The sequence below is a fragment of the Denticeps clupeoides genome, chromosome 1 (assembly GCF_900700375.1).
Source record: "Denticeps clupeoides chromosome 1, fDenClu1.1, whole genome shotgun sequence".
In the NCBI taxonomy this organism is placed as follows: Eukaryota; Metazoa; Chordata; class Actinopteri; order Clupeiformes; family Denticipitidae; genus Denticeps; species Denticeps clupeoides.
The window spans coordinates 14,164,300-14,179,147 of record NC_041707.1 but is presented as its reverse complement, the minus strand read 5'-3'; the positions used below and the strand labels follow the sequence as shown (position 1 = coordinate 14,179,147).

Sequence of the window (14,848 nt, the reverse complement as noted above, 5' to 3'; positions counted from 1 at the left end):
AGGTGCGATCAGGTATGATGGAGGATGAGAAGGAGTAGTCAGGGCCGGAGTGGTTAGTTGGCACCATTCTTCGTGAATAAGAGGCAGACAAGGGTAATCCATAAAGAATAGTCGAAGACAGGAAGTTGGCATTGGGCAAGATCAGACAATGGTTTGCAGAGCACCAAAGTGATAATTGACAATGAGCCTATGTCTAATGTGGAATATTTTGATTAATTTAACTTCTTATTGTCTAACTTGTGTACAGAATGTACAACAAGAGTGAATAAAAAGATTGTATTCATAGTTGGGGGTCCTAATGAACCAGAACGAATCCCTTCATGGGTGCATGTGCTTATGGATCATTGCCCCCTCGGATGTCGGGCCTGGTGGTGGAAAAACTAGTTTGATCCATGACACTCCAACCTCAAACTTTCATCCATTCTGCTCCTAACAGACTAGTGGCATATCTAGTACAACAAAAATGTCTTTTTGGCACAGTTGGAGGTGTTGGAGAAGCACCTGGCACCAATCTGCATGACAGCAGGGCAGTTATAAAGAACTTCTGAGCAGCCATTCAGGTCTGCGACATTTTCATGTGGACCGTACGACTTGCATTAGTTGTTTTCAGTTCTGGCAATCGCCACACGCCTGCGGTTCTCCCCTTTCCCCCCTGTTTTTGTTACCCATTGAAAGATGTCCAGCCTCTATTAGAAGAGCTAAAAAGCAGCTTTTGATCTTTTTTTTCATGGATGTTTAGAAAAGGCCCATTTACTATAAAATGTTATTACAACGTGTCAGTGCCCTTTAAATAAGAGTAACAGAATATTACTGAGAACAATAGCTTGCATATATTTAACATTACACATAAAGTGAAACACCTTTTTTTGCACATTTCTCTTTAAGGTTCTTTTCTTCCAAAGTTACAGTTTTAATTGGAAAATACAAAGCAAAAACCTAAAATAAAAGATCTTTGCACTTATCTGTAGCGTAGAACAGAGAGCCAAGGTAGGGGAAGGCCAGTTTTACTTACAAAAGGCTCCTCCTCTAAAGGCTATGACCTATAAAATGGATAAATTTACATTTAAGGCATTTGGCAGAATGTGTGATAGTATGAGGGACAGTCCCTACACGAAGATGGAGACAGGCAGTGGAGGAGTTCAGATGATGCATGATCTGGTCATTTTTCATGTCGAAATAAATCACACCGGCCTTCGTGTTGCGCAACATTCCACGTCCGCTGTGCTTGTTGCACTTGTTGTCTGAAGGGTGTGTTATAGTATATTTTGAACCACATTGTATGTTTGTGGGTCTTTGCAGCCTGCACAAAGTGTTACCCCCCCCCCCCCCCCACACACACACACACACACACACAAACACAGTCACAGTCTTTATGTGCCCTTTCAAGGAGATCATACAATCACACACACACACCTGTAGGAAATCTGTCAAGGTTTGGGAGGTATGGAAATCTGTCAAGGTCAACCAAGGTTTGGGAGGTATGGAAAGAACTGAGATAAGACTAGCAGGGCCAAATAAATTATGGGGAGTTGTAGACTGTTTATGGCTGTAGCCATCTCAAAAGATACTGGCTGGGCATCAGCAGCAAGAATTATGATGTCAGATGTGCGATTACATCCACTCACACAGTTAAACACACTTTCTGTGGGTCTAACTTTGTGTAAGCATGAAGGAGAATACACAAAAGGAGCAAAACCTAATTTCCAGGCCACTGTTAATCCAGCATAGAAGAAACGTTCACAACTGCCAGCTCGTCATATGCAGCAGAAATGAATCGAAGTAAACTAAGAAACGTATCCACTGTACTTGGAACTGGTGCTTCTGGAAAATTCGGATATTGTAGGAAGTGTCTAATCTGCAGATATCAAAAAAGAAAAGTGTGTGTGGAATAAAAGACTGAACAAAAGACACAAAGCTATTGTCAGATATCAGATCATTTAAACATGCAATGCCCCTTCTATGTCAAATGTGAAATCTAGGATTGGACAAAGATGGCTGAAAAGAACGATTTATTATAATTGGACTCAAAAGAGAGAAACCTGTTAAGCCAAAACTCATCTACACACACACTCTCACTGTATGCCAGACCTGGTGATCTTTTTAGCAGTCTTCAATATCCTTACAATACTCTCTAGTCCCTCTTCATTAAAAAAAATCACTAAAGGTGAGGCCGGTGATGTCAGACCCTGAGAGTCCTGGAATAGTTCAGACTAGAGTGCCATCTAGAGGCAGAAGAAAGAACAAAGGCAAGTCATGGCTGCCCACTGTACAGGGGATTGATTTTAAACACAGTTAGATGACTGCTTGCTTAGCCCATATCACACTTGATTTCCCCAGAACTGCCCTGGTGCCACGCCCGGCAGAGTGTGCAGGTGATGCCATGGTAATTTTTAAAAAAGCACTGTTTCGGTTCAGTTTATTCAGCAAAATGTTTTACTTTTTAGCTTTATAGCTTTTTTTTATATCTTTTATAGCTTTATCTTTTAAATTACATGCTTCTGATTACTTGTTACTGTCCAGTTGTTGTTGCTGTTATGCCATTTATTTGTAGGAGAGTTTAAGACACGTGTAACATTAAGGACAGAAAAACCTCTCTCTGTCTCTCTCTGGCTGAACAACAATCAGCCTCTGTCACCATTATGTTGTTCCACAGCCAACCGTTTCTAACTAAACTATGAAAAATATTAAATTGGTTGTGTCGTCATGTGCTTTGCAAAAATTTTATTGTCTGGACAGATCATTAGGAGATCAGAGAGAGAGAGAGAGAGAGAGTGTCACGACGGCAAGCTGACGGGGGAAGGAAGTGCAGAGGTGGGACATACTGGGAAAGGGATTTTATTAATAAACAGAAACTAAACCAGCGTGATGGCTGAAAACAGTGAAACTCGCAGGCGTGTGCCGGTTGCCAGAACTCTAAAAGTTGTCAGGTACAAAACTTCTTAACACCACTCAAGTTCACAAAAGAGTCCACTAAAATATCGCCACTGCAGAAGGGGCGGAGTCACAGGCTTTTAACAGCTGTCAGAATTGGCTTCAGTTGTAGCGATCACCTGGCGTCAATCCTGACAGAGAGAGAGAGAGAGAGATTACCTTTGTAAAATGGGATGTCGCGGAGCCATGACATTTCTGTGCCTTTGTTGTGCATGGAGATTCAACACCTCCGTTTTTGCATGCCTTTGTCGAACGGCATTGCAACATTTGCCGGCCCTCCACCGAGCCAAACTTGTGAGGTGCCGGCCGTCGTGACCGCCTACCCTCTTTGTTTTCCACAGACGGGAGGCTCCGGGGTCATCCACCAGACTCCGGCTTCCGAGTCTTTTCTCTCCTCCCATTTTTCTCCTGGATCAGGTGATGTCTCTGAAACTTGGTTTAGGCTGTGCTGTCCTTTTCTATCTTTTTCTCCTGTCTTTCATTTTGGTTTTCTCTGTAACATTGGTACCTTTTTACATACAATATTTACATGTAACTGCAATAATAATTTACTGGTGTTAATAAATTAGAAACTGTTCATCTTTTAACCTCTATTGTGCCATGCCTCTTTCTGACAGGAAACATCAAGTTGGAGTTGTTTGAATTCAGTGCTTTGTGTGTAGAGAGAGAGAGTTTTTTACTCTGTTCTCCCCAGTTTTTACACCATTGAGAGAACCATCTGCTTGAAAGAGATCTACCTGGACAAGTGCTAGCTTTCTACAGAATGGCCAGCTACTAAAGTCATGAACAACATTTAGATTAGATTTTGTTGTCTGAAAGACACTTGCCCTCTCTTCTCAGTGCCAAGTGGAGGACTTTTCTGCTTTGCTGATGAGGAGAACGCTGTAAAAAAACTGTATGTAAACTCATCTGATTTTATCTGGGCATCACACAATAGAGATTACAATTAACAGTTTCTAATTTATTAACACAGGTAGGTTACTATTGCTGTTACATATAAATATTGTATGTAAAAATGGTACCAATGTTACAGACCAATCAGATTTTTCTTTGATTTCCCTGCCTTGTCCAAACAGATACAGGAACAAGACTTTCTTTACATTACATTTACATTTAGCATTTATCAGATGCCCTTATCCAGAGCAACTTACAATCAGTAGTACAGGGTACACAGTCGTACAAAGTCCCCCTGGAGCAACTTATGGATAAGTATCTTGCTCAGGGACACAATGGTAAGTAAGTGGGGTTTGAATAGGCCAGTGTGTTATCCACTAGGCTACTACCCCCTGACTTTCCCGTCATTTAAAAAAAAAAAAAAGGCCAATGCCCACCATTTGCTGGCTTTTTGGCACCTCTTGCTTGGGGGGCTTGGCGCAGCTTGATAAAGATGCAAGTGGGGGGTTCTTCACCAAAGACAGTACAAAACAGAGCTGAAGAGTGTGTGATGACATTATCAACTCAGGAAGTGGTATGTTATTAACTCTTTATTCCTCTCATCCCAGAGCACCAGAGGCAGAGGGTCACAGGCAAATTAGCCCTGATCAACATCAAGGGCGAGGAAACTTTGGTCGTAGATATGTTCAGCTGCCCGTAGATATGTTCTCACCGATGATATATAAATACCAACGTGTACTTGTATCTCTGTGGTTTATTGATTATTGGGATTTACGCCAGAACTGCTGCAGTGATAACATTGTCTGTTCGTTCGTTTTTGTGTTGCAGAAGATGATTATTCCACCAGGATGTACGAGGGAGAGCAGATTGGAGTTTAGAAGAAGGAGCAACATATTGGATGAGAACCTTGGATTTTTAAAGGAGGACCAGCTCACCTGTCAAGTAAGAACAGAATCTACAATGTCACTTGCTTTCTGTAGCCCTCATCAGACTGTCACAGTCTGATATGGAGATAGTTAGCAGCACACGCATTCATTTCGGCTGAGAACCTTTCAGACTATTTGCCCCAGAGGGATCCTGGGCTCATATCTGCACTTGGAAGGAGACTATCCTAACTACTCTGTCCCAGTTTACTGTGGGGAAGGATCCAGATGCCTCCACAGCAGAGGTGAAGGAGCCAGACATCAGCTTGGCTGTCGAGCTCGGGGAGCTGTGGGAAGAGGCTTTGCTGACTGAACCCTGTGAGTGGCTGGGCAAGAATTCTCAAGGAAGTCCACAAGTCCATCCTTCCAGGTAACATTCTGACCTTGTGCACTAATAAACACACACACGGTTAATTTACACAGCCATGTAAGAAAATGTGTATTTCTGTGTTTAAATACCTATTTATGTGTAGAAACTGTGTAAATCTAATACAGTTCCCCTTTATTTACGCTCCTGTCTCTCTTCTTTTCTGCAGCCCGCTGTCCCATCTTACATGCCACGTCTGCACATGACAAGACAGACTGTCGAATGGTGAGTCTTTAAAAGTCTCTTGTGTGCATCTTCCATCATGACACTTAAAGAGTTTTGGAGGAAGGAGTATTACACCAGCAGTTCATAAAATGTTTTTAACAGTCCTTTCATGGAGCTGTCGGCTAAACAGTGCAAACTGCCTCTTCTCTTACATTTTAATACTCTGCTTTACACCTCTAGAGTTGTGCGGTGATCGAAGAAATGGAGCCCAACGTCCTGAAGGAGATGTTCGGCTTCATCTACACCGGAAATGCTCCCAACGTCCATCAGATTACCGCCAAGCTGATTGCAGCGGCAGACATTGTATCTTAATTTATTCTTTTCTTAAATTTCTGTTCAACACACACACACACACACACACACACACACACTGTTTTAAGATGAAGCTTTAGCAGGTTCTATAATTCTATTTCTTGCTCTGTGTCAGTACTTCCTGGATTGTCTAAAGGCCATGTGCGAGGATGCTCTTTACAGAGTGTCTGGGTGACACTCACCTGAAAAAGGATGTCATCACTAATATCAACTTGTGACACTTCTTCTTAATCTTAGATACAGACCAGTTCTACAGTACAGTTCTGGATCATTTTATCCAGAGTGCTGAATTATTACATCATTTACATTGCTTGTTTTAAACATTGTGCCATGCCACAAAGTTCTGGATTTTTTTTTATCTCTTTTACGAATTCAGCAGATGTGATTAAGACAGAGGGCTGGAGGATCCAGAGAGCTGACCACATGCACCTCATCAGGGATTTATACTGTTCCCTGCTGTCAGCTCAGGAGCCAACTGAGGATCCAACAGCCAAATGCCAGAGGTGTTCATAAAATGGCAGAGGTGTCCCTCATTGCACACCATCACACAACACAAAATTCTTCATGTACAGTACAGTTTTAATAATGCAAACTTTTTTTTCCTCTTTCAAGGTCCACTAAGCTAAAGAGGGGGCATGTGGCTTTTTACCGGATCAAGATGGTTATTGCAGCATTTCCCCAGGATCAACGTGACCAGTTCTAAAAAAGGGCTCAAGAAGCTGCATACAACGATAACTTTACAATTTGAATTAAAAATAGTGTAGTATTATATATCACTCCGCTCTGTCACTGCGGAGGCTGTGGTAGGGGCGTGTGTGGGGGACTGCAGATGGTGTGGCACGTCCACAGAAAACGGAAGAGGGCAGGATGCAGCACTGCTGGCGGTGGTTGTAGGCGATCCCTGTGGACCCCTCTGGTGCCGCTCTGTCATCACCCTCGCGCACCAGGAAGTCACGTGGTGCCCACACATCTCTGGCAATGGTCCAGGAAGGGCACTGTGGGAGTCGCAAACCCTGCACCATCCACCCACCAGGTGTCATCTGGATCGACAAGGAGGCTTCGCAGCCGTGCATAGAGGTCTATGGCCGACATTGTGAACACAGAGGGGAGAGCGTCCTGTGCACCCAACGCTCACGCCACTGTTGTTGGCCTATTCAACGGTTTGGCAGCTCACCTGCCAACTATGTGACACCACTTCTGGGTGTCATAGTTCTCATCGGGTGCTCCTGGATCGTACAACTTTCTGAACACCTTCAAGCCACCTTCAGCTCCCATGGGCAGTACTCTGGCCATTCCAGCTGGAGCCTGCCCATATTCCCACCGGAAGAATGCTTCCTCTCTGAGGTTCTCCTCTGCTTATAGCTTCTGTGCATTTTTGGGCTGTCACATTCTGACACGCACAAGGGCTGAGGGGTGAAGAATTCACAGAAGTGAATTTTAAGAAGATTTTTTAAAGAACACGATAACAAAAACACATACCTTCACAAAACAATGTACACAGGAGTACACCCTAATATATGTCCAGGCTAATCTGGCTAACTAGTCAGCTAACAGTTCTCCCAAAAGTCATTTAAAACAAGGTATGACTACCAATATAACAAACACATACTCACTCTCACAAATTAAACTAAAACCTATGCGAGACTCCTTATGTGAACACAAATGCGAGCTGTGCCATGCATGTACGTACCTCCCTGCGGTCTGTCTGAAAGACTAAGCTGATGCAATATCCATCCCATGGAACAGCCTTAAATCCACCCCTTACAAAACGACAAACATATTTTGGTGGAATAAATATGAGACACGGGGCACGGCCCCACCCAGTGGCTGTCCAATTTAGGGCCCCGGCCCCTCTTCCGTCTTGGAGAAAAGACCCACACCATCTCCCCCACCGCAAAGTGTCACCCCCTGACCTGAACGTCATAATTCCCTTTCTGCCACTCTCTGGCACTCTGCAGCCATCTCCGAGCATATTCATGTGCCAAATCCAAGTGATTTTGAAGCTGTCTGGCATAAGCTGGCCCCGCTGGAACCGATGGCTGCCAGGTGTCCTCAACTCCCAGCATGAGAAGGGCTGAAGTACATGACGATGATTCTTGAGCTGCTGTGTGGCAGGCTATTAAGAAAAGTGGCATGTGCCGGTCCCACTCTCGCTGGTGGTCTGCTACCAGAAGGGACAGTTGCTGCCCCAAAGTGTGATTAAACCTTTCTACCAAACCATCACTCTGGGGATGAAGTGGGGTGCTGTGCCTCTTAGTAAACCCCAATGCTCACAGAGGGTTGCTTAGTGAAATTATCAACGACCGTGTGAAGGGAGCAATTGTTGCGCTCTGTGCATGGAAGCCGACCTACACCATCCACCCCCACCCACTGCATTGGCTCCCCCAAGTTGTTGCAACTGCGCCATGGACTGGCTTTTTGTCGCAGAACCTTCAAAAATCCTCCACATGTCTCCTCAGCCTCCCCCAATAATATGCCTTCCGCAGATGCCGGAGCATCTTCACCACCCAAGTGGCCTGAACCCACAGAATCATGCATGGCATGAAGAATTGCTTCCTGCATGGCCTAGGTACCACTATCTACCACCTTCTCTCCCCGGTAGCTGGTTCAACCCAGGCCTGCGAAGAATCATAGTCCCTTTGTCCAGGGTGAGAGAGCTGCCTCCTCCTGCCAAGATGTCCGCTTCTGCACCCCCACCCATTGTAACACCGGCTGGAGGTCCGGATCCTGTCCCTGTGCCTTAGCCGACTGTGTACTGCCCTCTTTCTAAAGTATCTAAACACTATTGGAATAGCCCTCTCAGCCCACTCCCACCCCAAACCTTGCCCTAGCTCCGCCCCAGCTCTATTTCCCTTACCTCCATGTGTTTACAGTATGCGCACCCTTTTGCACAGCAGGACAGCGCATCTGCATTACCATGCCATGCCCCAGCGCGATGTGTCACTGTGAACTCGTAGCACTGCAGTTCCTCCAGTCATCGGGCCAAATCCGGCTCCCTAAAGGTCATCAACCACTGCAATGAAGGGATGATACATTTGCAGCATGAAGGGGTTATTCAGCTTCATGGTGACAGTGAACAATGGAAAACCCTAAATATTCATTTGAATATTCATCCCAATATCTATGTACCCCAGAAATGTAATCTTCGTTACGGAGAGTTTAAAAATGCTTCTTCCAATGAATCCATTGTTCATGACCAGTGGATGTTAAAGACATGATCACTGCAACTTGCTCTATTAGTTTATAGGATAACATCACATTGTTGATAATTAGCAGATAATTTGAAGTAATCTGCAGCTAGCAGTGAAGTGAACACACGAGACAAGGAAAAGCCTGGAATTGATTCAGCCAAGCATAATCTGACAAAAGAAGAGAATGTAATGTAATGTAGATATTACCAGCATTTTACAGTTACCTTTCATGAAAATTGGGTAGTTGTGTGTGTTTACAGTTTGTTAAAGATCATTTCTGACACGGAAGCTCAAAAGTACATGTTTTATTAAGAAATTAATGATAAAAAGTCATTTCAATGTTATAAATGTAATTTTTAGAAAAAAAATAAAATAAAAAATTATAAACTGTACAATTTACATGTACGCATCTTATTTATATTTATGCTCAAAAGGAATTATTGAAAATGAGTCCCATATTCAATGACATTTACATTTACAAAAATGAAAAGACAAGAACGTAAACAAGCAGCTGATCAGTGACACTACCAGAGGAAGAGGTACCACCACTAAAGAGGCTTTACCAGAATTAGCATTTCTCCTCTTCCCAGTGGAAAAAACATAATCTCATAGAGGCTTGCTAATCCATAATCCCCTTTGGTCCTCCACTGTTCCCGTCATTCGCGCTGTAAGGCCTGACCGACAATACACAAGTCTGGGTGGGAAGAAGAGCGAGTCGCTCCTCTGAGCTCTGATTGGCTGCCCCAACAGTCATCGTCTCTGGTTGGATTGTCTTCCAGCCTATAGGTAAAAAGAACAGAGTAGGAGTAAGCAGAGCCACAGTGATAAATTGGATTAGAGATGTGGGCCAGGTTGGTCAAAACTCTTTACCAGTGAGCATATTCAGCAGTCAGGGATGGCTTATGTATCATTGTTGTCATATCGAGAGTATCTAGTTGCCACCATTATTTAAACAGGGTTTTTATTTTAACAAAATAAAAATCACTGAATTTGCAGTTATTCAACAGACATTTCTTTCAATTTTATTTCATAACATCCAAATTTTGCATGAAATACAACAGATATGACAATAGTAATTCATAAGCAATCTAATTATTTTTAAAAGCTTTATAGACCTAGGTGTAGACCTAGACCTAATAGGTGTAATAGGTGTACCAATGTCAGGGCATTACAGTTATGTAGTCATTAAATATGATGTTCTTAGATATGTCAACATTCACTTGAAATATGGAAGATGACATTTCATTCATGACCTTTTGACCTTATGTCTCAAATGCATTGTTCATTAATTTGGTTAATTTAAAGGTCCAAGACTATTCACCTGAATCCATGGGTCACAGATGAAATTAGTTGCCATGCCTGTGAAGTATTACATTTTATACATTCTAATAATAATATACTCACCCCTTGGTGCTAATGGCTGGCTCACTTCCACAGGTCTCTGCAACAGAGACAATGGGTGCCCTAGGACAGCTCAGACTTGGTCTTCTGTCTGAATGGCTGCGTCGGACAAAAGGCCGGGGTCCATGCACGGAGATAGGAAGTCTACCACGGTCACCAAAAGGATTTGATGTGGTACTGCCACTGGTGGACACCCATGCTTGAGGAGGCCGAGGCACAAGAGGCTGTGCCTCAAAAAGAGATGGTGAGACGGGGCAAAACACTGATCGAGCGTTGCTAAACACTCGAGAAGAGGAACAGTCTTCACCACTGTTTTCCCGGGACCATCTGTTTACCTTTGGGGAGGCTGGAGGTGAGGGGGTCTTAAAAGGAAATGTTGTGACAGATATTAGAGTTGCTTCTTGCCTAGAGGAATGTGGGCTCGGAAGTGTCCTCTGGCCAGCTGCAGGTGGCGTTGGGAGTTTACGAAAGCCTGGAGGGCTAGCTGTAGAGGGTGGGGTGGTTTGCCTTGCTGCTGGACTTGGAAGTCTTCGTTGTATGGAGCTGGGAGTTGTAGGTGTGGATGGCAACATTCGAGCTCTGGAGACTGGTGGCGTTATAATGGACTTATTACTGACTGTAGTAATTGAAGGCACGGTGGCTGGGGGATTGTAATCTATTTGGCTTGCTCCTAAAAGTTCTTGTGTAGATTGTGGCTTCTTTCTGGACTCCGTCACAGCTTCTTGGACTCCTTTTTTCTGAGTTAATGTCTCAGTGCCATGCTGTAGGTGAACAGCCTTTTGAGCCTGCTTGTAAAAGATTTTAACTTCATCATTATCTTGGTCTCCCTCTGGTTTTACATCATTGTGACTGGCCTGAGCTGGTGCAGTTGTTTCCTCTGTCATAGGTTGAGCTGACACCATGCTAAGGGAGTGAGGGCGCATATTGCCCCTGCTAGGTAGGACTGTGACAGTCTGCATGGAGGCACGTAATCTTTGTGACACTGTGGGTCTCATAGGAAGACGTGAGCGACCCCTGGTCATACCACCATCCTCGATTTTTGTACTTTGGACACTCTCAAAGGAGGTATCCATTAGAACCTCAGGAGGAGGAGGTGGAAGGTTATCAATGTCAAAATCTTCAGATTTGTCTAAGGTGTAGCTATTCATTTCTCTGTTTACAACATTGAGCACTGTAGCTGTTGCCCCTAAACCAGGAAATATGGGAACCCCGCACTTTCTGACTCCTTTGAGAGGGCCAAGTAGTTTGGTGCTATCTGGGCTGTGCTTCATTTCTTCAACCCCCTGGCTGAATGTATCGATCAATCTCTTAACAGAATTGCGACCTCTATTTAACCCTGTATGCTCCAGCATGGATGATGTTGGGCTGTTGTCTTGTTTTTCCTCTTCTCCATCATTTCCTTTTGGCACTTCTCGCTCTACAGTTGAACTCTTACCTTGATTTGTCTTCTCATTAGATTTCATGGGACTAGAACGAACAGGTCCTGGTGATGGACTCGCTTGTTGCTTTGCCTTTCCCTGGCCATGCTTTGTCGTAATCTTCCTAATATTTCCCTCTGCCTTGCTCATCCTTTCGAGCCTTTGGTTTAGGTCTCTCTGAGTCCTTGCTAGTTCAAGCAGTGTTGGATCCTCTGTTTTAGTACGAACTGAATCTGCTGACTGTGAGCGGCGATGTTTTGTCACTGTAGTCTTTCTTTTGGGTGTTTGAGTAGGTGTTTGGGGTCTTTTAGGAGCATTATCCTCATCTTCAACCCATTGGCGTCTATTAATCTTTGGACTGTTTGTTTGCTTTTTGTTCAGAATCATTTTCTGGGATGGCCTAAACTGGATCCGGCCACTGATTGCTTCCTTCATTTTCAGTGTCATTTCCACATTTTGTGGATTCTCTATGCGCTTCGGGGGGAGACGGCGAGGCTGGTGGTGAATTACTGGTGAAGAATTACATTTATTCCTTCTGTTACAATCACATGCATGTCCTTTACCATTGTCACCCTCCTCCTCATCCTCCTCTTCACCTTCAGGGTCATCTAAGGAAACAGAACCCGACACAGATTCTCTTTGATCTTTGACAACATTACAAATGGAGTCTATGGAGTTAAGCGATATACTAGTACTCATTCTTGATATGTACTTAGATCGACAGGTAGCTTTATGGATGGGTGTCATATTGCCACCCATTGGGCTGCTTGATGTGGTCCGTGTAGTGATAATGGATTCACAACTCCCCCGGCGATTTGGATGCCTGTCTGATCCAGCCAGGGACTCACTTTCGGCACCAATACCACTGTCTTCACTGAATAATGCCGAATCCTCTGGACCAGGCTGGCGAAGGGAGGCAGCTTCAATACGTGTCAGCAGCTGCATGAGGCGAGCCTCAGATGCACGTTTAACCTTCAGCTTCTTCTGTAGAAGACCAGACACTGAGGAAAAATATTCCACTGCCTCTTCCAGGGCAGAATCCCCTATACCACTTACTGACTGGCCCACCATTTGCATCCTCTGAATGGTGTATTGGAGAAGCTGCTGCAGTAAGTCTGGTGGAGGTTCAGAGAATTTGTCTTGTGTTTGTGACCTCGTCTTGCCAGGGGTTGATGTACAAAGATTTTTCATTTCACATGGCCAGGCAAGGTGCTCACCACTTTCCTTTAGAAGCTTCTCACCTTCATTAACTATTTCTGCTAGTCCTCTGTTGATTTCCTCATAACGTAAGAGCATAAAGGTCACCATGGGTTGCAAAGAGATCTGGGTTTGAGCTGCCTGATCCAAAAGTCCCAATAATATCTCAAATTTGCTCATACTAGGGTTTAAGTATGCATAGGCAGCCTGATGGGCTTTCACCAGTGGCTCTGGAAAGTCTATTTTAGCTTCAACAGGCAAGTCATAGTGTTCTTTTTCTCTCTTTTTTCCTTGTTTAAAACCTTTCCCAGTTTTCTTCTGCCTCTTCTGTGTTCTTAGCTTTTCCAGTGATTCTTGTTTATTTCCACATGTTTCTATAGGCTCAGATACCATATTGATTGCAATTTCTTGCGTGCTTATCTTGTCCGATGGATTGTCCCTCATCTTATTCTCAGTCAAGGAAGGTTTTTTACCTGAGACGGACAGATTGGCATGCTTTTGATACTCTGCTGAATTTCTCTCCCCAATGCTCTCCACCAGCGTACCTCTGTCCATCTCTCCAGTGTTGCAGGGTCCCACAGAGTCCCCAGACTCTGACTCACCTGCATTCTTTTGGGTTCCTGGCAACAAGGTTCTGCCCCTCTTGAAGGTGCCCTGAGTCGTGGTAAAATTGTTTCCCTTGGATGGAGAGCAGCCCATCTCAGAGTCCTCTGTTTAGTTTGATTCAATAAAGGTGAAGCAAAGAGACACAGAAATCCTTGAGGCGTTATGACCAGTTTAGCGCTTTATCCACCGGATGCCCTCGTCATTTTCAGTAGACCAAATCCTCACTTGCATTTGACAGGTTGTCCTTGTCCTTGAAACCGAACAAAACCGATATGTCCACAAAACAGAAAAATGGTAATATCCATTTTAGAAGTATTCCATTGTCTTTGTTTATATCAACGCAAGGTAGCATTAGCTATAACCGTCAGAACAGGAACCGTGCCCACCTCTACCTTGTTGAGGACAAGCAGCTGAAAGGATTAAGGAGGATTTGAGCCCAGCCCTCGCTGTGCACATATGTCATGTTAAAGCAAACAAAACTCACACACTTGTAAGACTTTAAGCTCATTATGATAAGCAGAGCTTGTTTTCAGGTAGCTTTTTATGGCCAGCACATTTCTCGCAGCATCTCGTTAATATTTCAATAAATTATAATCAAGGGTTGCGGATAAATTGAGGTCATTTTTTACTATAACATTTAATATAAATAATATGATAATAACAGCAACTTTTAATCCTGCCAATACTAGACTACGTTTTCCAAATTTGGAACTATTCAAAACCTATTTTTTTCAAAAAAAAAAAAAAAAACTGACATTCAACCGCCTCACTTCCTTAGTATGTAGTCACAGTCATTGGTGCAGGTACTGAGTTATATATGTACAGAGGATAATTTCCAAACAAAAGCATGCCCATGTCAAATAGACAGGGGAAATATACAGCTATAATTTTATTTAGGATATAATCCTAAACCTAAAGATATTTTCATAAAGATATATTATTATGATATAAACTCATAAATATGGTTTAACAAAATATTTATTTTCATCAGCCACTAGCCACTATGCAATTGTCTTATTACCTCATTACCTTTCAAAAATATTATGGCCCTCATTATGCATTATGCATTTCACCAAAAAATCATACAAATTTGGTTGATTCTTCTTATTATTTTTGAGGTTGTTGTTTACTGTCACACTGGATGAGTGTGGAAGAACTTAAATTCAGCCTTAAACATCTGTGTAGTGTGTACCAAATAAATGAAAAAAGGTGGAAGTAATACCTCTGCTCTCAGGTTTCTTTTGTTTCAAAGAGCAACACGTGATATGGCTAGACTGAGAAAAAAAAATTCATTTGACTACCTCACTTTTCCTAATTGCATAAGTAATTAAATAAAATTAGAGACAATTTACCACATTTACTTTATGCAAAAAGGAATGAGCA

The 14,848-nt window shown here is 43.2% G+C and overlaps 1 protein-coding gene across 2 annotated transcripts; it reads right to left on the bottom strand.

Moving 5' to 3' along the window:
* Positions 1–6,347: 6,347 nt before the first annotated feature.
* On the bottom strand, positions 6,348–13,890 carry pcare1 (photoreceptor cilium actin regulator 1). 2 transcript variants are annotated; one of them, XR_003751674.1, is made up of 4 exons: positions 10,248–13,890; positions 9,407–9,623; positions 8,510–8,665; positions 6,348–7,058 (listed from the first exon to the last, which is right to left on the bottom strand). XR_003751674.1 is itself a non-coding variant. In XM_029000643.1 (2 exons), the coding sequence occupies exons 1-2, from the start codon at positions 13,556–13,558 to the stop codon at positions 9,500–9,502; spliced, it is 3,435 nt and encodes a 1,144-aa protein (XP_028856476.1). In that variant the 5' UTR covers positions 13,559–13,890; the 3' UTR covers positions 9,134–9,499. The 2 variants fall into 2 exon arrangements, 1 of the variants encoding a protein (XP_028856476.1); XM_029000643.1 differs by lacking the exons at positions 6,348–7,058; positions 8,510–8,665 and having other exon boundaries at positions 9,134–9,623.
* Between the last annotated feature and the right edge of the window lie 958 nt (positions 13,891–14,848).